At 43.6% G+C, this 23,744-nt stretch overlaps 1 protein-coding gene across 1 annotated transcript in view; it reads left to right on the top strand.

Moving 5' to 3' along the window:
* Positions 1 to 23,744, top strand: part of CALCOCO2 (calcium binding and coiled-coil domain 2) — a 997,525-nt gene that overhangs the window by 825,889 nt on the left and 147,892 nt on the right. Inside the window, exon 10 of the mRNA XM_044055399.1 lies at positions 14,689 to 14,886. Within this exon, the coding sequence (XP_043911334.1) occupies positions 14,689 to 14,886 (198 nt within the window). The remainder of the gene's footprint in view (positions 1 to 14,688; positions 14,887 to 23,744) is intronic.

Genomic DNA, 23,744 nt, shown 5'->3' with positions numbered 1-23,744 from the left:
CTAACCTCCAGCTGGCTGTCCGCTGGGTGCTATAAGGGTTTATACCTAACGTCCAGCTGGCTATCCACTGGGTGGTGTAAGGGTTTATAACTAACCTCCAGCTGGCTATCCACTGGGTGATATAAGGGTTTATACCTAACCTCCATTTGGCTATCCACTGGGTGGTATGACGGTTTATACCTAACCTCCAGCTGGATATCCACTGGGTGTTATAAGGGTTTATACCTAACCTCCAGCTGGCAATTCACTGGGTGGTATGAGGGTTTATACCTAACCTCCAGCTGGCTATCCACTGGGTGATATAAGGGTTTATACCTAACCTCCACCTGGCTATCCACTGGGTGGTATAAGGGTTTATACCGAACCTCCAGCTGGCTACCACTGGGTGCTATAAGGGTTTATACCTAACCTCCAGCTGTCTATCCACTGGGTGGTATAAAGGTTTATACCTAACCTCCAGCCAGCTGCCACTGGGTGGTATAAGGGTGTGTAACTAACCTCCAGCTGGCTATCTTCTTGGTGGTGTAAGGGTTTATACCTGTAAGGGTTTATACCTAACCTCCAGCTGGCTATCCACTGGGTGGTATAAGGGTTTATACCTAACCTCCATCTGGCTATCCACTGGGTGGTATAAGAGTTTATACCTAACCTCCAGCTGGCTATCCACTAGGTGGTATAAGGGTTTATACCTAACCTCCAGCTGGCTGTCCACTGGGTGGTATGATGGTTTATACCTAACCTCCAGCTGGCTATTCACTAAGTGGTATGAGGGTTTATACCTAAACTCCAGCTGGCTATGCCTGGGTGGTATGAGGATTTATACCTAACCTCCAACTGGCTATCCACTGGGTGCTATAAGTGTTTGTACCTAACCTCCAGCTGGCTATCCACTGGGTGGTATGAGGTTTTGTACCAAACCTCCAGCTTTCTATCCACTGGGTGGCATGAGGGTCTATAACTAACCTCCAACGGGCTGTCCACTGGGTGCTATAAGGGTTTATACCTAACCTCCAGCTGGCTATCCACTGGGTGGTATAAGGGTTTATACTTAACCTCCAGTTGGCTGTCCACTGGGTGGTATGAGGGTTTATACCTAACCTCCAGCTGGCTATCCACTGTGTGGTATGACGGTTTATACCTAACCTCCAGCTGGATATCCACTGGGTGTTATAAGGGTTTATACCTAACCTCCAGCTGGCAATTCACTGGGTGGTATGAGGGTTTATACCTAATGTCCAGCTGGCTGTCCTCTGGTTGCTATAAGGGTTTATACCTAACCTCCAGCTGGCTATCCACTGGGTGGTATAAGGGTTTATACCTAACCTCCAGCTGGCTATCCACTGGGTGGTATAAGGGTTTATACCTAACCTCCAGCTGGCTATTCACTGGGTGGTATGTGGGTTTATACCTAACCTCCAGCTGGCTATCCACTGGGTGGTATAAGGGTTTATACCTAACCTCCAGCTGGCTATCCACTGGGTGGTATAAGGGTTTATACCTAACCTCCAGCTGGCTATCCACTGGGTGGTATAAGGGTTTATACCTAACCTCCAGCTGGCTATCCACTGGGTGGTATGAGGGTTTATACCTAACCTCCAGCTGGCTATCCACTGGGTGGTATGAGGGTTTATACCTAACCTCCAGCTGGCTATCCACTGGGTGGTATGAGGGTTTATACCTAACCTCCAGCTGGCTATCCACTGGGTGGTATGAAGGTTTGTACCTAATCTCCAGCTGGCTATCCACTGGGTGGTATGAGGTTTTATACCAAATCTCCAGCTGGCTATCCACTGGGTGGTATAAGGGTTTATACCTAACCTCCAGCTGGCTATAGACTGGGTGGTGTGAGGGTTTATACCTAACCTCCAGCTGGCTATCCACTGGCTGGTATGAGGGTTTATACCTAACCTCTAGCTTGCTATCCACTGGGTGGTATGAGGGTTTATACCTAACCTCCAGATGGCTATCCACTGGGTGGTATGAGGGTTTGTACCTAATCTCCAGCTGGCTATCCACTGGGTGGTATGAGGTTTTATACCTAACCTCCAGCTGGCTATCCACTGGGTGGTATGAGGGTTTATACCTAACCTCCAGCTGGCTATCCACTGGGTGGTATGAGGGTTTATACCTAACCTCCAGCTGGCTATCCACTGGGAGTTATAATTGTTTGTACCTAACCCCCAGCTGGCTACCCACTCGGTGGTATAAGGGTTTATACCTAACCTCCAGCTGGCTGTCCACTGGGTGGTATGAGGGTGTATACCTAACCTCCAGCTGGCTATCCACTGGCTGGTATAAGGGTTTATATCTGACCTCCAGCTGGCTATCCACTGGGTGGTATAAGGGTTTATTCCTAACCTCCAAGCTGGCTATCCGCTGGGTGGTATAAGGGTTTATACCTAAACTCCAGCTGGCTATCCACTGGGTGGTATAAGGGTTTATTCCTAACCTCCAGCTGGCTATCTGTAACTTCCAGCTGGCTATCCACTTGGGTGGTATGAGGGTTTATACCTATCCTTCAGCTGGCTATCCACTGGGTGGTATAAGGGTGTATAGCTAACCTCCAGCTGGCTATCCACTGGGTGGGTATAATGGTTTATACCGAACCTCCAGCTCGCTATCCACTGGGTGGTGTAAGGGTTTATTCCTAACCTCCTGCTGGCTATCTGCTGGGTGGTTTCAGGGCTTATACCTAACCTCCAGCTGGCTATCCAGTGGGGGACATGTGGTTTTATACCTAACCTCCAGATGGCTATCCACTGGGTGGTATAATGGTTTTTACCTAACCTCCAGCTGGCTTATCCACTGGTTGGTATAAGGGTTTATACCTAACGTCCAGCTGGCTATCCACTGGGTGGTATGAGGTTTTATACCAAATCTCCAGCTGGCTAGCCGCTGGGTGGTTTGAGAGTTTATACCTAACCTCCAGCTGGCTATCTGCTGGTTGGTTTGAGGGTTTATACCTAACCTCCAGCTGGCTATCCACTGGGTGGTATAAGGGTTTATACCTAACCTCCAGCTGGCGAAACACTGGGTGGTATGAGGGTTTAAACCTAACGTCCAGCTGGCTATCCAGTGGGTAGTATGAGGGTTTATACCTAACATCCAGCTTCCTAACCACTGGGTGGTATGAGGGTTTATACCTAATGTCCAGCTGGCTGTCCTCTGGTTGGTAAATGAGTTGGTACCTACCATCCAGCTGGCTGTACACTGGGTGGTATAAGGGTTTATACCTAACCTCCAGCTGGCTATCCACTGGGTGACATGTGGGTTTATACCTAACCTCCAGCTGGCTATCCACTGGGAGTTATAAGGGTTTATACCTAACCTCCATCTGGCTATCCACTGGGTGGTATAAGGGTTTATACCTAACCTGCAGCTGGCTATCCACTGTTTGTTATAAGGGTTTATCCCTGACCTCCAGCTGGCTATCCACTAGTTGGTAAAAGGGTTTATACCTAACCTCCAACTGGCATTCCACTGGTTGGTATAAGGGTTTATACCTAACCTCCAGCTGGCTATCCACTGGGTGGTATAAGGGTTTGTACCTAACCTCCAGCTGGCTATCCACTGGGTGGTATATGGGTTTGTACCTAATGTCCAGCTGGCTGTCCACTGGGTGGTTTAAGGGTTTGTTACCTAACCTCCAGATGGCTATCCACTGTGTGGTATAAGGGTTTCTACCTAATCTCCAGCTGGCAATCCACTGGGTGGTATAAGGGTTTGTACCTAACCCCCAGCTGGCGATCCACTGGGTGGTATGAGGGTTTTTACCTAACCTCCAGCTGGCTATCCACTCGGTGGTATGAGGGTTTATGCGTAACCTCCAGCTGGCTATCTACTGGGTGGTATAAGGGTTTATACCTAACCTGCAGCTGGCTATCCACTGGGTGGTATAAGGGTTTATACCTAATGTCCAGCTGGCTATCCACAGGGTTGTATGAGGGTTTATACTTAACATCCAGCTGGCTATCCACTGTGTGGTATAAGGTTTTATACCTAACCTCCAGCTGGCGATCTACTGGGGTGTTATAACGGTTTATACCTAACCTGCAGCTGGCTATCCACTGGGTGACATGTGGGTTTATACCTGACGTGCCACTGGCTATCCACTGGATGGTATATGGGTTTATACCCAACATCCAGCTGGATATCTACTGGGTGGTATAAGGGTGTATACCTAACCTCCAGCTGGCTATCCACTGGGGTGGTATAAGGGTTTATACCTAACCTCCAGCTGGCTATCCAGTGGGTGACATGTGGGTTTATACCTAACCTCCAGCTGGCTATCCACTGGGTGGTATAAAGGTTTTTATCTAACCTCCAGCTGGCTATCCACTGGTTGGTATAAGGGTTTATACCTAACGTCCAGCTGGATATCCAGTGGGTAGTATAAGGGCTTGTACCTAACCTCCAGCTGGCTATCCACTGGGTGGAATAAGGGTTTCTACCAAACCTCCAGCTGGCTATCCACTGGGTGGTATAAGTGTCCGGTCCAGCTGGTGAATCTGGGAATCTTGAGGCAATGTTATAACTGCCTCATGTACACAGACAACCCTCTCCTCCTCCCACATAACACAATTACTTGCGAGAGATGCAGCTATTTAGCCAAACTAGATGCTGAGCTCTCTCAACTCAGGACTGGCAAGACCAGACAGGAGGAGAAGGCAACTACAAACACCACAAAACCAGCCTCGCATAATGCTACCACACAACTGAATCAAACACATAAACACACAAAGACATACTCGGAGGCTCCGAGTAAAAATTTACCTAAACAGCAGAGGCCTCCAAAGCAGACACCCAAACAACTGCTACCTCAAAACACCCCACAAGCAACACATAAACCACAAAAGCAGTGTGCAAAGCAGTCACAGCCCTTAAGGCCAAATACAACACCAAACATACTTGTCATAGGTGACTCCATAGTCAGACACACTGACGTCCCACTCACCAGGCTGAACAAGGAGAGGGTCACAGTAAGCTGCCTAACTGGCGCTAGAATCCGCCACATAACACAAGCACTCTGGTCACTTCACGGCAAGTACAAATATGACAGTCATTGTCCATGCTGGTGTGAACGACCTGAGACGTACCTCCCTGGACTACATGAAAAGAGACATAGAGGAGCTCTCTGATTATGTAGCCCAGGCAGGTATGACCCTAACCCTGAGCAGTATCCTTCCTTCACCAAGAATGATGCCACAATATAGAGACAAGATGATCAGCTTTAACAATTGGCTTAATGTCTGGTGTCATTCAAAGGGGATCCGGTTTCTGTCTGCCTGGGATGACATGCTTGACAAGCCACGCTGCTTTGCAAGGGACGGCTTGCACCTGTCACCCCTGGGATTCCGGATATTGGCTAAGGCTCTTGCCACCCCATAGTGCCTTTTTTAGGGAAGGGTGAAATTCTAAACCTACCACCCTAGAAAACAAAAATGGGAAGAAACTGAGGGTAATGCTGCTCAATGCCAGAAGTCTAAATCTCAAAATGCACGCACTCGAGGCCCTTCTCAGTATGGAGAACATCGATGTCTGTGCTATAACTGAAACCTGGTTCAAGGCTCCTGAGAGCACCCCAGCACTATTAGGTTTTACCTCATATCATGCATTCCGGCCCCAAAACCCGGACCACACCACAAAAGGAGGGGGTGTATCCATATTCATAAAGGATACCCACACCTCCAGGTTGGTGGCAACGCCTCTAAGCTTTGGAAACCATCCAGGTGCAACTAACCATAGGCAAAACTGCTCTACAAATTGTAGCATGCTACAGGCCACCCTCTCAAACTCAGGAACCCCACACAGCCTTCCTGAAGACACTGGAGGGTATAAATGTATCTCCAAACACCATCATATTGGGTGACTTCAACTACCCGAATATAGACTGGGAACATTACTCAAGCCCTAACTTTCTAGCCCAACGGTTCCTGGAGTTCATAAATTCAAATGCCATGGAACAGCTAGTCACTGTTCCCACGAGAGGAGAAAATATACTAGATCTCATTATCACAAACATGGGGACAAAATGCTCCACACGGAAGTATATCCCTCATTGGTGAGATCTGATCATAAACTAATCTCACTGGAAATCCACAAGTCCCCCCCACCCCCAAAAAAAAGACCACAGTGAAGAACTTCTCTAAAGCAAACTTCACACTACTCAAGACTGGTGTGGTATCCTTCAAGGCCCCTGAGCCAGTGGAAACCACAACCAAAGCTGTGGAAGCCCTTACAAATGCCTTCTATGAACACCTCCAGGACTGCATGGATCAGGCAATCCCAAATAAAACCAAGACTCTTTCCACAAAGGGCAAAATTCCAGTCTGGTGGACCCCAGCCATTAACAAACTTTACAATAAGAGGAGAAAGCTATTACATGATAGAACAAAATCCATAAAAGGGAAGTCACCCCTGATCATTATTAGTAAAAAATCGAGCACTCATAAAATCAACTAAGGCCAATTTTGAGAGAAAAATTGCCATGGATTCAAAGGACAATCATAAGGCCTTTTTCAGCTATGTTAGGAACCTGGGTGGAAACTCCCAGATATGCTCAGAATTAGTCCAAAATGATACAAAAATCACTGAACCCACAGACATTGCCAATATACTGGCAGACAGGTTCAGTGCAAACTTCACCCCTCTCCCCAAAGGAGAGATAACTATCCCAGCAGAGTGTAGCCTCCCAGACATCTCAAATGCGCGGGTGAAAGCTGCTCTCTTTAAAGCTAAAAACACAGCATCAATGGGACGGATGGTGTCCCCGGCTGTGTGCTACACGAGCTAAATGAGGAATTAAACCCGCACATAAGGCAGCTGTTTAATCTCAGCCTTACCACAGGATACATGCCCAAGGAGTGGCGTCACGGCAACTGTGGTCCCACTCCACAAAGGCGGTGCCTCTACGGACCCTGGTAATTACGCCCCATAAGCTTAACCGGTCTAGTCTGCAAAGCTATGGAGAGGATCATAATGGAGCTCATAAACAAAGATATAGGGGACTTGCAGACATTGGACCCGACCCAGTTTGGCTTCGTCAAGGGCAGATCATGCCTTTTGAACTTGGTGACTTCTTGAAACAGTCACCAAGGCCATTGATGAGGAAAGGCAGTCCATACAGCCTACCTTGACCTTGCAAAGGCTTCGACACAATACCCCACTCGGGTATTGTAGAAAAACTTACCAGCTTAAATGTAAACCCATATGTCACAAGATGGGTTGCAAACTGGCTTAAGGACAGAACCCACAGGGTTAGAGTTGCTGGCGCTATGTCAGACTCCAAGCGGTCACAAGTGGTGTCCCACAGGGCTCGGTCCTTGGCCTCCTATTGTTCGGCATCTACTTCTCAGAAGTACAGGCCAACATGGGAGGACTTTGGCTGACAAAGTTTGCAGACTACTGCAAACTGGGCACCATAGTGGAAAGTGCATCGGACACGGATATCCTTCAGAAGGGACTCACGGAAACAGATAGCTGGTGCCAGAGCCATGGCCTGAAGTTAAATGCCAAAAAATGTATAGTCATACCCTTCGGGAAAAACAAGGTAACCCCAAGCTACCATATAGGTGGCAATCCACTAAGCACAGAAGAGGTTATCAGGGACCTGGGGACCCGGGTTGACAGTGGCCTTTCTTTTGACACTCACGTTGCTAAAGTGGTTAGAAAGACCTTCTACATTGCCCACCTGATCATGAAGGGATTCACATCCAGATCTAGTGAGGTCATTGTTCCCCTGTACTCTTCACTTATCAGACCAATGATCGAATACAATGCCCCATTTGGGATGTATCTCACCCGACATCTGCAGCAATTGGAGAGACCCCAAAAGTTCCTCACCAAAAGGATAAAGGGACTCCAAAATCTGTCATATGCTGCCAGATTGAAGAAACTCCAGCTCTATTCAGTTGCATACCGTCTGCTCAGAGGTGACATGTGCCTGACATACAAGGCCATGTCCAACCCGGAATTAATGGACATGCTCCACCTCAAAAAATCCAAATCCACCAAAACCACTAGAGCAAGCGACTTAAACCTTAGCACGGATATAAATAGGACGTGCTGGAGGGATAGATTTATCACTCAGAGACTCCCTATGCTGTGGAATAAAATCCCGATCCATGTGAGGCAGAGCACCTCGTTGGCTGTGTTTAAGAGAAATCTTGACCTGTGGATGGGAGATCGTAGGTTTATCCCGGGAATCATCTCTGTGTCACTGCTGGACAGAGGCACAACAAACTAATGGGCACAGTATTTTTTCATATAAGGGGTGGCGTAAGCCACAAAAATTTGGGCTAGGCTTATAAATGCCTTAGGGCAGATAGCCTAGTATAAACCTATGAACCTATATATAACCTCCAGCTGCCTATATCCACTGGGTGGTATAAGGGTTTATACCTAACTTCCAGCTGGCTATCCGCTGGGTGGTTTGAGAGTTTATACCTAACCTCCAGCTGGCTATCCGCTGGTTGGTTTGTGGGTTTATACCTAACCTCCACCTGGCTATCCACTGGGTGGTATAAGGGTGTATACCTAACCTCCAGCTGGCTATCCACTGGGTGGTATAAGGGTTTATACCTAACCTCCAGCTGGCTAAACACTGGGTGGTATAAGGGTTTATACCTAATGTCCAGCTGGCTATCCAGTGGGTAGTATGAGGGTTTATACCTAACGTCCAGCTTGCTGTCCACTGGGTGGTATGAGGGTTTATACCTAATGTCCAGCTGGCTGTCCACTGGATGGTATAAGCGTTGGTACCTACCATCCAGCTGGCTATCCACTGGGTGCTATAAGGGTTTTGTACCTAACCTCCAGCTGGCTATCCACTGGGTGATATAAGGGTTTATACCTAACCTCGAGTTGGCTATCCACTGGGTGGTATAAGGGTTTATACCTAACGTCCAGCTGGCTATCCAGTGGGGTAGTATGAGGGTTTATACCTAACATCCAGCTGGCTATCCACTTGGTGACATGTGGGTTTATACATAACCTCCAGCTGGCAATCCACTTGGTGACATGTGGGTTTATACCTAACCTCCAGCTGGCTATCCACTGGGTGATATAAGGGTTTATACCTAACCTCGAGTTGGCTATCCACTGGGTGGTATAATCATTTATACCTAACCTCCAGCATGCTATCAACTGGGTGGTATAAGGGTTTATAACTAACCTCCAGCTGGCTATCCACTGGGTGGTATAAGGGTTTATACCTAACCTGCAGCTGGCTAAACACTGGGTGGTATAAGGGTTTCTACCTAACGTCCAGCTGGCTATCCAGTGGGGTAGTATGAGGGTTTATACCTAACATCCAGCTGGCTATCCACTGAGTGGAATAAGAGTTTATACCTAACCTCCATCTGGCTATCCACTGGGTGGTATAAGGGTTTATACCTAATGTCCAGCTGGCTATCCACTGGGTGGTATAAGGGTTTATACCTAATGTCCAGCTGGCTATCCACTGGGTGGTATAAGGGTTTATAGCTAACCTCCAGCTGGCTATCTACTGGCTGTATAAGGGTTTATACCTAACCTCCAGCTGGCTATCCACTGGGTGATGTAAGGTTTTATACCTAATCTCCCGAGTTTATCAACAATGCCCGAGTAGGGTACTGTGTCCAGTGCTTTGGCCAAGTCAAGGTTTAACAGTGTGAAACATTTTGCCCTCGTCCATTGCTTTAGTGAACTTGTCAAGGAAATCCACCAGGTTGAGAAGGCATGACCTACCCTTAACAAAACCAAATTGGGTTGGGTCCATTGTCTGGAAGTTTCCCGTGTGATTATTGATCATTTCCTTGATAATTGGCTTTACGTATGAAACTGATGAGACTTTTGAGTCTGCAGATGGCCCACCTTTGTGCAGATGGATGATTGTTGCTGTTCTCCATTCTTGAGGTATGAAGTCTGTTTGGAGGCTACCGATGAATAGCAATTCCAGATGGCCTGAGGTCATGTCTCATGCTATTTAGAAAGAATCCTGGGATATTGTGTGGGCCCATTCATGCAGTGTTCTTGGCTTTACAAGGAACATTGATAACCTGTTCTCTAGTGATGCAAGGAGCTGCAGCTGATGGTATTTCCTCAGGGGATGTTGAGGGAAGAGCACCAGATTTACCCATTCTAAAGACGTATCCCTTGCTTGATGTAAATAGGACCTGATGAAGAGACAGGTATGTATCCCAGAGACTACCCTTCTCTGGGACAGGCTCCCCGTTCATGTGAAGTAGAGTTCCTCCCTAACCCAATTCAAGTACAACTTGGACAATTGAATGAGAAAGAAGCAATTCATCCCTGGTTTAGCGCCTATGTCTCTGATGGACACAGGCCGCCTATAAATGGTTCATCTCCCAGTCCCATGATTACACTTTTCATGGGTACCAGAATTTGTCAGAGGTGTTGGATGCATGGCTAAGCTTGAAAAGGCCCTTGTGATCATTGGCATAGTAAACAGTTATGAACCTATGTGAAATATTTACAAAGTTTAGATCATGTACAAAACTATAACTGTTATCATACCCTGTCCTTTAAAGCATGTGAAGGGAATTATAAAATGGATTTAACTTCTTTGGACAGTATTAAATCATACTAGTGTCATTTCATATCTGCGCTGTATCCATTTCGGTATCTTGTATGAAAGATGGCTGAACTCATTTGCTGTACATATTATTTATACTATATATGACTTACCACATTAACAGCTATATAAACTGTGACATATATTATGTGTAAACATAACTAACTCTAAGTATTAGTCTGTAAACTTTTTTGCATTTCTAATTTTGTCTTATTGCATAACCTGTCTGGGACTGTTTTTCTCATCCATCCCCTTAAAATAGCCTCTACCGAGCTGGACTACTCCTGGTCATCAAAAGTAAGTAAACAAACATGCAAATAAAAATGAATATATATATTTATTCCCATAGCAGTTATCCTTTTGTACGAATGAATGCCATGATGCTGAGTATCCCACATAACTGTATTTCCTCCCTTCAGCACTGTATTCATGTTTTCTGCCACTCTAAGTATATTTGTGATTTCCTGTCCTCTTCTTTCTCTGAAATGAGGACCTCACTGTAACCTCTGTTTTCATCCTTGGAGTCATACCTCTCAGTTACCCCAGTTTTATAGGGATGTCTCTGATTTTGACTCACATTTTAGCCCAGTCCTTAATCCCTCCTAAAAGTAGTGACTTTTGGTGAAAAGTTGGTGAATTACACTTAAATAGTAACGTTAGAGTTATAGACTTTCCATGGGATTCGTTAATGCCTACACTAAGTGTACACCATTCTGAGTGAACAGACAACACAAGGATAACTCATACCTTTTTCTCCCTAATTTTAGTTTTCCTACTGAATTTCTTGCAGCTTTAAATACTGAGGGGGATTCATAAAGGTTACCACAAAGTGTAGACTACATGTACACTTAGTGTAATCTTTCTGAGTGACTAGACAGCATAAAAAATGTGGTAGGGATATTCTTGAATACAGATTGTGTACACTTAGTGTAGGTGTTATTGAATTTGGCCTTTTGTTTACTTCAGGAAATGTGTATTAATTCACTTTCTGTTATTGTGTCAATGTGTAAATATTTTGAAAGTATCCCTGATTGTCCTTAATTATTTCTGAATTTCTCCCTCATTCCACTGAGAGCCATGCCTGGAGTGATACGTATTGGTTCCGTACCTGCTGTTGTTTTACTATGTATTTTTAAGCCCCTCTCTCGGAGCACAGACCTTTTTATAAGCCTTCCTTCAGTGTTTGAACTTTCCCTGTTGGAGAGGATGAATGCAGAATGTCACACATTGCTCTATGATAACTGCCTCCTCCAGGGCTTTTGCTGCTTGTCTTTTTACCAGATATTAATAACTACCTGAACTGACGCACTGTCATTTTAAGAGAGAGAGGTTCTGTCCTTCCTGGCAGCTGATGTGCTTTACTTCTCTCTGCTAACTTATTGGGTGTCTTATTCCTTCTTTGGGGAGAACTGAATCCTGTACACATTTTAGATTGCCTTCCTTACCATTTTGGTAGCCCAACTACTACAATACTTGTAAGTGTTACAGAAATAAGTTCTGAAACTGAAAAAACACAGTACAAGTAAATGGCTTTTTTTAAGTTGGATAGTGCAACGTAACTGACAATTGCAAGCTGTATATCAATCTCAACATGTATATTAATCTCAGATTAACCTTATTGTTTCTAAAGTTTGCATACCTTCTACCAGCTGTGCTAAAAGTCTGATCTGCTGCGGTTTGCTCTTCACTTCCCTCAGTCCCCTGGTTTGTGTTGTTAGTGTAGTTTGTATCTTCCTTCTCAGCTGTTGTCATTCGATGAATAGCTTTGCATCAGACGTTGCTGACAGAGGTGACGGGGATCAAATCCGTGTGTCCTAGATGTAAGGTGCTTATCTGTAGCCGATTACTTTAACGAACAGTTTGCACCTTCACTGAACTCGGTGCCTTTGTTCACATTTCTGTTAATGGCAGGGCTCCGTTCTGTGGGATTAGAAAGTGATGCACCAGAGCTTTTGATTTATTAGCAGAAGTTAACAGCATTGTTTGCCTGGCAGGTTATTGTTTCACATGTACACTGTTTCATGTACAACGTTACTGCATGTACTGCATCTTATAATGTTAGACAGTGAAACAAGTTGGCAGGTGACAAGCAAGAAATAGCTCTACTGATATTTTTATGGAAATCTAGATAGTTTCATACATATGGGGTATTAATACTGGGCAGCGTTCCAGTTTTTCTAGCACTGTGTAGAATATTCTAGACCTTGAATGTTGCACATTAATGCTGTTGCATTGACTGGTGTTATGATGGTTAAATCTTATTATACAATGGCTGGCAATTAACATTCAAAAACAAGCACGCTGATTGGTCATCCCAACCAGCATGCTCATTGTAAATCAAGCATATACCAGTGGGAAAAGGTCCATTCAGACTACTAGTAACAAACAAACCTGTTCACACTTTATTATGAGATAATCCGTTACAGAGTTCATTCTTTCTGCTTCAGTCTCACAAATCCTTCATCGCTAGGGTTATGGAGACCTGGAAGAATACAACGGTAGTTTGTTTTCTTTAGGCACTGGGTTACGGTGGTAACCAGATGAGAGGATGGACAGGTTGCTCAAGGAGTGCGGCAGGATTTCACCTTAATTCTTCATTTCAGTATTTGGTGTATTTATTTTGCACCCAATGAACTCTGTAATGTTGGGACTATCTCATTTTAAACCTTCTACTTGAGAAAAGGATCCGAGGACCGTTGGTTGTATAATAGCGATAACCCACGGCTGGGTGTGGGTAGCGCTTTATCCGCAGTTGAATTTGTTTGGTCACTCGGGGCTGCGCCCTCGTGGCCAAACCATTCCAACCGTAGATAAATCCAGCATTACCCACACCCAGCCGTGGGTTATTGCTGTAGTATATGATACGTCACTTACTGCAGCAAACTGTAAATCTGTTTAAGTGTATCATTCAGGTGTGTGTGTGTATTTCTTGATTGCCCCCAAGACAAAAAATGGAAACTACCTGCATCTGCAGTAAGCAATTAGTATTTATTTATTAAACATTTATTAAGTAAGTAGGTAGAATGGCCCTTTTTAGCTACAAGCTTTGCCAGTGGATAAGCAGGAAGTAAAGTAAAGATCATACGGTAGTGCATGTTGTAGAATAAAGTAATGCTACATGTGGAGTCCTCATCCCGTTGTGTAGGCATTAGAATGGAACCTCAGTTTAAAAAAAAAAAAAAACTGTTTTTAACAGTTGTACAAATTACACAATGCATGCACAAAGTACTATACATGCACAAGCAATTATATACTGCATTACATTGTTAGTGAATGTATTGCATTAGCCAGCCTCCAAAAAAAGAAACATTTTAGCAACAATTCCAACTAACTAATGAATCAAGTATTAACGTGGTGAAGAATGTAAAGGGGGTAACCAAAGGCGAAAGACTAACTGGAACTTTAAAGCACATGTGGATTCATTCATAAGGTGTAGCTTTAACTTTTCTTCAAGATTGCTAAACAGCTTTGGTTGATAATTACAGTTGGCAATGTGTTCCATAAAGCTGGTAGTGTCCTGGAGGTTTTTTCATAAAATGCTACAGAAAATGTTGGCCTCATGAGTTGAAGGCTTACAGGGATTCTAAGGGAGATTCTCTTTTTATACAGAGAGTGAAACATGAGTGTAGCTCAAACCTGCCTCAGAAGTCGATCTACACCTACTGAAAGTAAATCATTTTCATAAGCAGCATCAGAAATAGTTTTCTTTTTTGTCATATGTAACTGTTTGCATTGAACACCTAATTGTTTTCGGTTCATATGTAAGGATTCTCCTAAAATGACTAATTTTGTTATTACTTATTATTTTAGTGGTCATAAATTATTTTGTGGGGTTTATGGGTTTTTTTTAATATCGTTTAATATTGCTCCAGAAATTGATGTGAAATAATCTTCAAGAACAGTTTATATGTAATTATGGGCACCATTTAAGGCAGAAATAAATAAAACATTGGGACTGTGTTTACATGGTACAGAATACAGAGCAGCCACTGAGGTAGGCCTGTATCTTACCTCATTTGCAACACAGTTTAAAACAGCCTTATGTTATCCTGATTTGCTTTATGTTCAGTGGAGATGCCATGCCTTATCATAACTGCATTTTCCTTGTATTATAGGAGCTTCATGCTAAAATAGAAAAGCTGCAACAGCTGCTAAAAGAGGCAGATATGCGGGAATCACAGTTAAAGTCTGACTTGAGGACTGAAAGAGATAAACTGAAGAGTACCGAGATGGAGTATCGTAACAAGGAGACACTGCTTGCAAACTGGAAAAATAAGTTTCAGAAGCTGGAATTACAACATTCCAAGTGTGAGGTAAGCAGGGAAGCCAGTGATTAACATTATAATTCTTACAGTGTCATGGTTATGTGTTCAGAGCTCTGCAAACTTGCATATCCGTCTGAGATGTGCATGTGTATTATTACAAAGTTCTACAGAGGTACAGCCACACTGGGAAATGCAGCAATGCTGTTGTTAGTGCAGCAATATTTATGTTCGGTACACCTATATATGTGCACAATCACTGATAACATCCACATGCACTTACAAATGCACCCAGGCATGATGCAGGTACCCAGAGTTGTTGTTTGTCTTTCGGCTTTTTCCTGGTAAGAGGTCGCCACAGCGGAACTCCGGTCCGCTAATGATTGGCAGTAGATTTTTACGAAATGCCGCCATGCCAGCTCCATGCCCAACCTTCAACGAAGGCACGCCCATTTACACACGCATGTCTTTCGAACGCTACCCAACCGCGGGGAGGACATGCAGACTCCACACAGAAGGAACTCCCAAGCCAAGCCGAGAATCGAACGGGAAAACCTCTTGTTGTGAGGTAACAACGCTACCGTACCACCGCAGCACCAATAAGTGTTGTAATACAGGTGCAGGCAGAGATGGTGGGTTCAGAGGCATGCAGTCACTTCCCAAGGAGATGACTGGTAAAATTCAACAGTCCACCAGTTTAAGAGAACTGACAGGTGATTGTAAGGTTCTACTTCAGTTGGTCGGCTGACTAAATTTTCGAAACTGAAATGGTGGAGACCACATGATCAACAATTTAGTCTACCATTTTGGCTGAGATTGTGGTACAGTGGGTACTGGGGTATGTGCCCTTTTCCCCACTGTAGTACTGTCTTGGAGTCGATATATATATTTATAATTAATGGGGAGTGGAAGGGTGCAGCCCCCCATACGTGGAGTGTAGGGAGGCTTGCTCGCCTGAAAAAAACTTTTTTTGTTTTGTTTGCTTGTGTTATTTGGGTTGTTCAGATTGATCAACAAACTAAATTATCAATCCTGTGGCCTCGATCATGTTGGTTTCTACAGTTTAGTCTGTCGACCATCTGAAGTAAACCCAACTGAAACCCCGCAGATATTACCACTAGCATTTGCATATTGTTGCTTTTTATGCATCCCAGGAACAGTTGAGGTAAAGGTATGTTGTGATTCATGTGTGAGGCAAGATCATATTCTGATTTACATGTGAGTTACGAGACTGTAGGGATTTGTACATGAAGTAATTCACTTACAGCAGATTGTTGAACTAGTCAGGCTGGTATTTTATCATAAGTACTGACTTTGTAAACAGAGGTTGCTTCTTCATAGCTGCTGAACTCCTTGATAAACAATGAATTCATTTATGAACAAAATTCATCCTTCACAGAACAGAAAAATATATGTATGTGTATATATTGCTCATTCCATTAGTGACTGAAGAAACTGTTAGATAAATGTAATTTATTGTAGAACTTGAATTTATTTTACACATTAAATGACTATTACTAAGAGAATGCTTAGAATGGAGTAAAACTAACTTACAGTTAAACAATTCAAAGTGATTTTGTTATGGAGTTAATTTCTAGGTTTTAATTTTTGTGAACTACAGTGTCACAGTACACAGATTTAAAAACTGAAAATTACTGTGTATATAATTAATAAATGACAGTAGTTGAACATTTATTATATTATTAATTTAGAACTGTGAGCTAATAATTTTTAATGTGGATTCCTTCAACAGATCTGCATTTAATAATTTCAAAACAGTGTAAGAAACTTTTCTGTGTGGAAGATTTTCAGTCCATATATTTCTAGTTAATCCTTTAGATTTTCGACTGGAAACAGACTGCCTGCCTTGCTTGGATTACTTTTGAATACTTAGTAATGCTGTAGTTATATATTTTCTATTATACCATGACCCCCCCAAAATGTGCACGCTGATTGGCCAGCATGCACATTGTAAATCGAGTTATACTAATGGAAAAAGGTCCGGTCGCCCAGACTTTTTTCCATTAGTATAACTCTACTTTTAAAACCAGTCTCGCTATGTTAAATGGGTTTAACATAGCGAGTCAGCTTTAAAATAAGCAACGGAGATCTCCGTTGCTTATTTTAAAGCTGTCTCGCTATGCTAAACTCATTTAACATAGCAAGACAGGTTTTAAAAAAAGCAACGGAGAAAGCAAGATCTCCGTTGCTTTTTCTTTCGCTATGTTAAATGGGTTTAACATAGCGAGACAGTTAAAATAAGCAACAGACATCTCCGTTGCTTATTTTAAAACTGTCTCGCTATGTTAAACCCATTTAACATAGCAAAAAAAAAACGGAGATCTTGCTTTCTCCGTTGCTTTTGCTCAACTCTGATGTACTGCGCGGTAGCAGTACATCAGAACTACGGATGCCAGACATCTGCGGAAGGGCAGTAAACAGGCATTATACTATGCCATTATTTAAGAAAAGTAATAGTTTCTTTTCTTAAATAATGTCATGGTATAATAGCAATAACCCACTTTTGGGTGTGGGTAATGCTGTATTTACCACGGTTGGCTTTGTTTGGTGACCAAACCACGCCAACCGTGGGTAACATAGCATTACCACAGCGTCAGTTATTGCTATATTATTACTTTTTGACTTGACGAGTTTACATTTGCTACTTTTACTACTATTGTCTGATCTGATTAATATACAGCGATTAACTAGAAATATATGGACTGAAAATCTTCCACACAGAGAAGTTTCTTACACTGTTTAGTTTTTGGACCCACTACACTTTAGTGGGTTGTTTTGAGACTTCAGGGATACCACGGAGATTACTTGCATTTAATAATTTCAATACAAATATTTTAAGTACATACTACCTTTTAAGCATTTCTCAAGATGAGTAATAGTAACAAAGATAATATCAGTGAATGCTGCAGTAAACTAAATGATTTATAGAGCATTTTGAAAATGAAATCGGATAATGCAACAGATGTATGTTATTCTCAGCATAAAGTAGCAATGTCAACTATAGGTAAATGTATAAGGGAATGGATAGAGGAATCCAAATTTTGACAAACTCTGGCTGTGAATAATTTAATTACAGAATGGTTAGGGGACTTTGTTAATGATGATAATTCAATTAGTACTGCAGTTATGAATAATGAATAAAATAGTGAATATGTCAAGTACTTCAGGTTCTAAAACAGTGAACCTTCTAGGGCTTGTTCTGACACCGTGGTGCTGTTCACCACCACCAAGTGGAGTCTTAATTGCCTATGTGCATCATACATATATTCCCTAGTGGCTCACTTGAAGGCGTTCTTAGCCTCTAGAGCCACAAAGAAATTAGGGTCTAGGTTTACCCTTTTTGAGTCAGTTTGTTCACTACTTTGCGATCCAACAGTGATCTACCTTTCATAAAGTCAGTTCTGTGCATCATACCAATTATGTTCCACATTGTTACAGTTTTGCAAGCCCAGGATTTTTGCATACATTTCAGCATCCAGCTTTAAATCTGACACGGGTCTATAATTCTTATGGTCATGACGATCCTTTCTGATTTTAGAATAAGTGTTGTTTTGCTTGCAACATACAAGGGAATCTATCTTTAGCTACCATTTTGTGAGTTTGATGTGTTCTGGGAGGGTTTGTCAGCGAGTTTAATGTGTTCTAAGGGAGTGTTTGTCAGCGAGTCTGATGTGTTCTGGGAGGATGTTTGTCAGAGAGTTTGATGTGTTCTGGGAGCGTGTTTATCAGCGAGTCTGATGTGTTCTGGGAGGGTGTAAGTGAGTCTCGTGTTCTGGGAGGGTGTTTGTCAGCGAGTTTGACGTGTTCTGGGAGGGTGTTTGTCAGCGAGTTTGATGTATTCTGGGAGGGTCTTTGTCATCGAGTTTGACGTGCTCTGGGAGGGTATTTGTCAGCGAGTTTGATGTGTTCTGGGAGGGTATTTATCAGCGAGTTTGATGTGTTCTGGCAGGGTGTTTGTCAGCGAGTTTGACGTGTTCTGGGATGGTGTTTGTCAGCGAGTTTCATGTATTCTGAAGGTGTTTGTCAGTGAGTTTAATGTGTTCTGGGAGGGTGTTTGTCAATGAGTTTGACGTGTTCTGGGAGAGTGTTTGTCAGCGAGTTTGACCTGTTCTGGGAGGATGTTTGTCAGCGAGTTTGACGTGTTCTGGGATGGTGTTTGTCAGCGAGTTTCATGTATTCTGAAGGTGTTTGTCAGTGAGTTTAATGTGTTCTGGGAGGGTGTTTGTCAATGAGTTTGACGTGTTCTGGGAGAGTGTTTGTCAGCGAGTTTGACCTGTTCTGGGAGGATGTTTGTCAGCGAGTCTGACGTGTTCTGGGAGGGTCTTTGTCATCAAGGTTGATGTGTTCTGGGAGGGTGTTTGTTATCAAGTTCTGGGAGAGTGTCAGCGAGTTTGATGTGTTATGGGAGGGTGTTTGTCAGCAAGTTTGATGTGTTCTGAGAGGGTGTTTGTCAGCGAGTTTGATGTGTTCTGGGAGCGTGTTTGCCATCACGTTCTGGGAGAGTGTTTGTCAGCGAGTTTGATGTGTTGTGGGAGGATGTTTGTCAGCGAGTTTGATGTGTTGTTGGAGGGTATATATCAGCGAGTTTGATGTGTTCTGGGAGGGTGTTTGTCAGCGAGTTTGATGTGTTCTGGGAGGGTCAGCGAGTTTGATGTGTTCTGAGAGGGTGTTTGTCAGCGGGTTTGATGTGTTCTGGGAGGGTATTTATCAGCGAGTTAGATGTGCTCTGGGAAGGTGTTTGTCAGTGAGTTTGATGTATTCTCGGAGGATGTTTGTCAGCGAGTTTGATGTGTTCTGGGAGGGTGTTTGTCAGAGTTTGATGTGTTCTGAGAGGGTGTTTGTCAGCGAGTTTGATGTGCTCTGGGAGGGTGTTTGTCAGCGAGTTTGATGTATTCTGGGAGGGTGTTTGTCAGGGAGTTTGATGTGTTCTTAGAGGGTGTTTGTCAGCGAGTTTGATGTGTTCTGGGAGCGTGTTTGTCATCAAGTTCTGGGAGAGTGTTTGTCAGCGAGTTTGATGTGTTCTGGGAGGGTGTTTGTTAGTGAGTTTGATGTGTTCTGGGAGGGTGTTTTGTCACGAGTTTGTGTTCTGGGAGGGTGTTTGTCAGTGTTTGATGTGTTGTGGGAAGATTTTGGGCAGTGAGAGGGTGTCAGCGAGTTGGATGTGTTCTGGGAGGGTATTTATCAGCGAGTTTGATGTGGTCTGGGAGGGTGTTTGTCAGTGAGTTTGATGTGTTCTGGGATGGTGTTTGTCAGCAAGTCTAATGTGTTTTGAGAAGGTGTTTGTCAGTGAGTTTGACGTGTTCTGGGAGGGTGTATGTCAGTGAGTTTGATGTGTTCTGTGAGGGTCTTTGTCATCGAGTTGACTTGTTCTGGGTGGGTGTTTGTCAGCGAATTTGACATGTTCTAGGAAGGTGTTTGTCAGCGAGTTTGACGTGTTCTGGGAGGGTGTTTGTCAGCGAGTTTGATGTGCTCTGAGAGGGTGTTTGTCAGCGAGTTTGATGTGTTCTGGGAGTGTGTTTGTCATCACGTTCTGGGAGAGTGTTTGTCAGCGAGTTTGATGTGTTCTAGGAGGGTGTTTGCCAGCGTGTTTGATGTGTTCTGGGGGGGTATTTATCAACGAGTTTGATGTGTTCTGGGAGGGTGCTGGTCAGTGAGTTTGATGTGTTTTGAGAAGGTGTTTGTCAGTGAGTTTGACGTGTTCTGGGAGTGAGTTTGTCAGCGAGTTTGATGTGTTCTGGGAGGGTGTTTGTCAGAGAGTTTGATGTGTTCTGAGAGGGTGTGTGTCAGTGAGTTTGATGTGTTCTGGGAGGGTGTTTATCAGCAAATTTGATGTGTTCTGGGAGGGTGTTTGTCAGGGAGTTTGATGTATTCTGAAAGGGTGTTTGTCAGCGAGTTTGATGTGTTCTGGGAGAGTGTTTGTCAGCGAGTTTGATGTGCTCTGGGAAGGTGTTTGTCAGTGAGTTTGATGTGTTCTGGGAGGGTGTTTGTCAGTGTTTGATGTGTTCTGGGAGGGTGTTTGTCAGTGAGTTTGATGTGTTCTGAGGGTCTTTGTCAGTGAGTTGGATTTGTTCTGGGAGGGCGTTTGTCAGCGAGTCTAATGTGTTTTGAGAAGCTGTTTGTCAGTGAGTTTGACGTGTTCTGGGAGGGTGTTTGTCAGCAAGTTTGATGTGTTCTGTGAGGGTCTTTGTCATCCAGTTTGACGTGTTCTGGGAGGGTGTTTGTCAGCGAGTTTGACGTGTTCTGGGAGGGTGTTTGTCAGCGAGTTTGATGTGTTCTGGGAGGGTATTTATCAGCGAGTTTGATGTGTTCTGGGAGGATGTTTCTCAGCAAGTTTGACGTGTTCTGGGAGGGTGTCAGCGAATTTGACGTGTTCTGGGAGGGTGTTTGTCAGCGAGTTTCACGTGTTCTGGGTGGGGGTGTTTGTCAGCGAGTTTGATGTGTTCTCAGAGGGTGTTTGTCAGCCAGTCTGATGTGTTCTGGAAGGATGTTTGTCCGAGAGTTTGATGTTTCTGGGAGGGTGTTTGTCAGCGAGTCTGATGTGTTCTGAGAGGGTGTTTTGTCAGAGTATGATGTGTTCTGAGAGGGTGCTTGTCAGTGAGTTTGATGTGGTCTTGGGTGGTGGTCCATATTTTTGGGATGCAGCAGTAGTAAAGTGAGTCTCCAGTTGAGTTATTAGACTTGGTTGTTTTTAATAAAAACTTGTCAGCAGGGTGGAGGTCCTTGTTTTGTTAGGGTTAAGGGACAGGTATGAGTTCAACCAGGTTTCTGTAGAGATAAGAAGTTTGGGTAAATTCCTGGAGTTTGCAGAGAGTTTGGGCCACACAAATTAATAGTGATTCATTGTGTTTTACCCCCATGTGTTTCCATTCCATGCCACATGTTCATGTTTTACTCTGTGTTCCCATTTCATGACATGTGTTTGTTTCACCCCATATGTTCCCATTTCATGCCACATGTTCATCTTTCATCCCATGTTCCCATTTCATTCCACATGTTCATGTTTCACCCCATGTGTTCCCATTTCATTCCACGTGTTCATGTTTCACTCCATGTGTTGCCATTTCGTGACACATTCATGTTTCACCTCATGTGTTCCAATTTCATTCCACATGTTCATGTTTCACCCCATGTGTTCCCATTTCATGCCACATGTTAGTTTTACCCCATGTGTTCCCATTTCATTCCACATGTTCATGTTTCACCCCATGTGTTCCCATTTCATTCCACGTGTTCGTTTCACGCCATGTGTTGCCATTTCATGACATATTCGTGTTTCACCTCGTGTTCCAATTTCATTCCACGTGTTCATGTTTCACCCCATGTGTTCCCATTTCATGCCACATGTTCATGTTTCACCCCATGTGTTCCCATTTCATTCCACATGTTCATGTTTCACTCCATGTGTTGCCATTTCATGACATATTCATGTTTCACCTCGTGTTCCAGTTTCATTCCACATGTTCATGTTTCACCCCATGTGTTCCCATTTCATGCCACATGTTAGTTTCACCCCATGTGTTCCCATTTCATTCCACATGTTCATGTTTCACCCCATGTGATCCCATTTCATTCCACATTTTCATGTTTCACTCCATGTGTTGCCATTTCATGACATATTCATGTTTCACCTCGTGTTCCAGTTTCATTCCACATGTTCGTTTCACCCCATGTGTTCCCATTTCATGCCACATGTTAGTTTCACCCCATGTGTTCCCATTTCATTCCACATGTTCATGTTTCCCCCCATGTGTTCCCATTTCATTCCACGTGTTCATGTTTCACTCCATGTGTTGCCATTTCATGACACATTCATGTTTCACCTCATGTGTTCCAATTTCATTCCACGTGTTCATGTTTCACCCCATGTGTTCACATTTCACTCCATACATTCCTTTTTGACGCAGTAAGTTGCTGTTTAGTTCTCACAAGTGCCTGAAGTGAGCATTACAAGTGCCTGCACACACTGTAGGTATCTTAGTCGAAGCAGGAGCTGTCATAAGCAACAATGGCACTCGCTCTGTACAGATGAAAAATAGTCTCGTTATTTCTGTGCTTTTACAGGTACAAATGCCTGTTTCGGGTTCTTTTTCTCATTTCTTTTTCTTTACCCTTAAATGTCTATTATGGTGATGCCTTTCTTGATCTCTTTTATGGCACATTTGCCCATATTGTTCTATTTACATATTCTAAACTGTTTGCTGAGGTAAGAAAATATGCTAAGCTCAAGCGTTAGCCATTTGTGAGCACGAATGTAGAACATTTTGCAAAATGGGCACACTGTTTTAAGAATATTATTGGTTATTATAGGAAACATGAGAAAAAGTGTTGGTGCAAACAGTTAATGGCTTTAGAACAGCCATCCAGATTGTATGTGGTTATATTCACTATAACTTATAAGCTGCATTATTTAATACTTTACTTTATGTCATATGGTACTTGCCCACTACCTTTTCAGGCAACAGATGTTTGGTGCATGGTACAGAGGGAGGGAGTTCTACTTATGACCCAGCTGATGAGGCTTGAATTAACAGCCCTGGCATTGCAGGAGCCAATGAAGTGTTGGGGAAGAGAGAAAGTGCTATGCCCACTAGCCTATCTCTCTTGGGGGGGGGGGTTTGAAGATATACTGAAGAGGCATGCAACTGCTTTACTGCGGGTATGTATCAGAGAACTTGCTGGAGTGCATACAAGGTTGCATATGAGTGCAGGACCACGGAGAGTGCATTGTCAGTCTACAGAGGTGGGACATAGCCATGTAGTTTTCCCACTGTCCACCCCTGGAGGGTGGGACCCACGATAGGCAGATCACCATGGAGGTGGCATGTTGAAGTCACAGAGTCCATCTGCTCAGGAATCAAAGCTGAAAGCAGTACAGGAGACCACAGCAT

The sequence above is a fragment of the Protopterus annectens genome, chromosome 13.part0 (genome assembly GCF_019279795.1).
Source record: "Protopterus annectens isolate FY-2018-M chromosome 13.part0, PAN1.0, whole genome shotgun sequence".
Taxonomy (NCBI): Eukaryota; Metazoa; Chordata; order Ceratodontiformes; family Protopteridae; genus Protopterus; species Protopterus annectens.
Note: the sequence above shows the minus strand (reverse complement) of the source record. Positions and strands in the feature narration are given on the sequence as shown.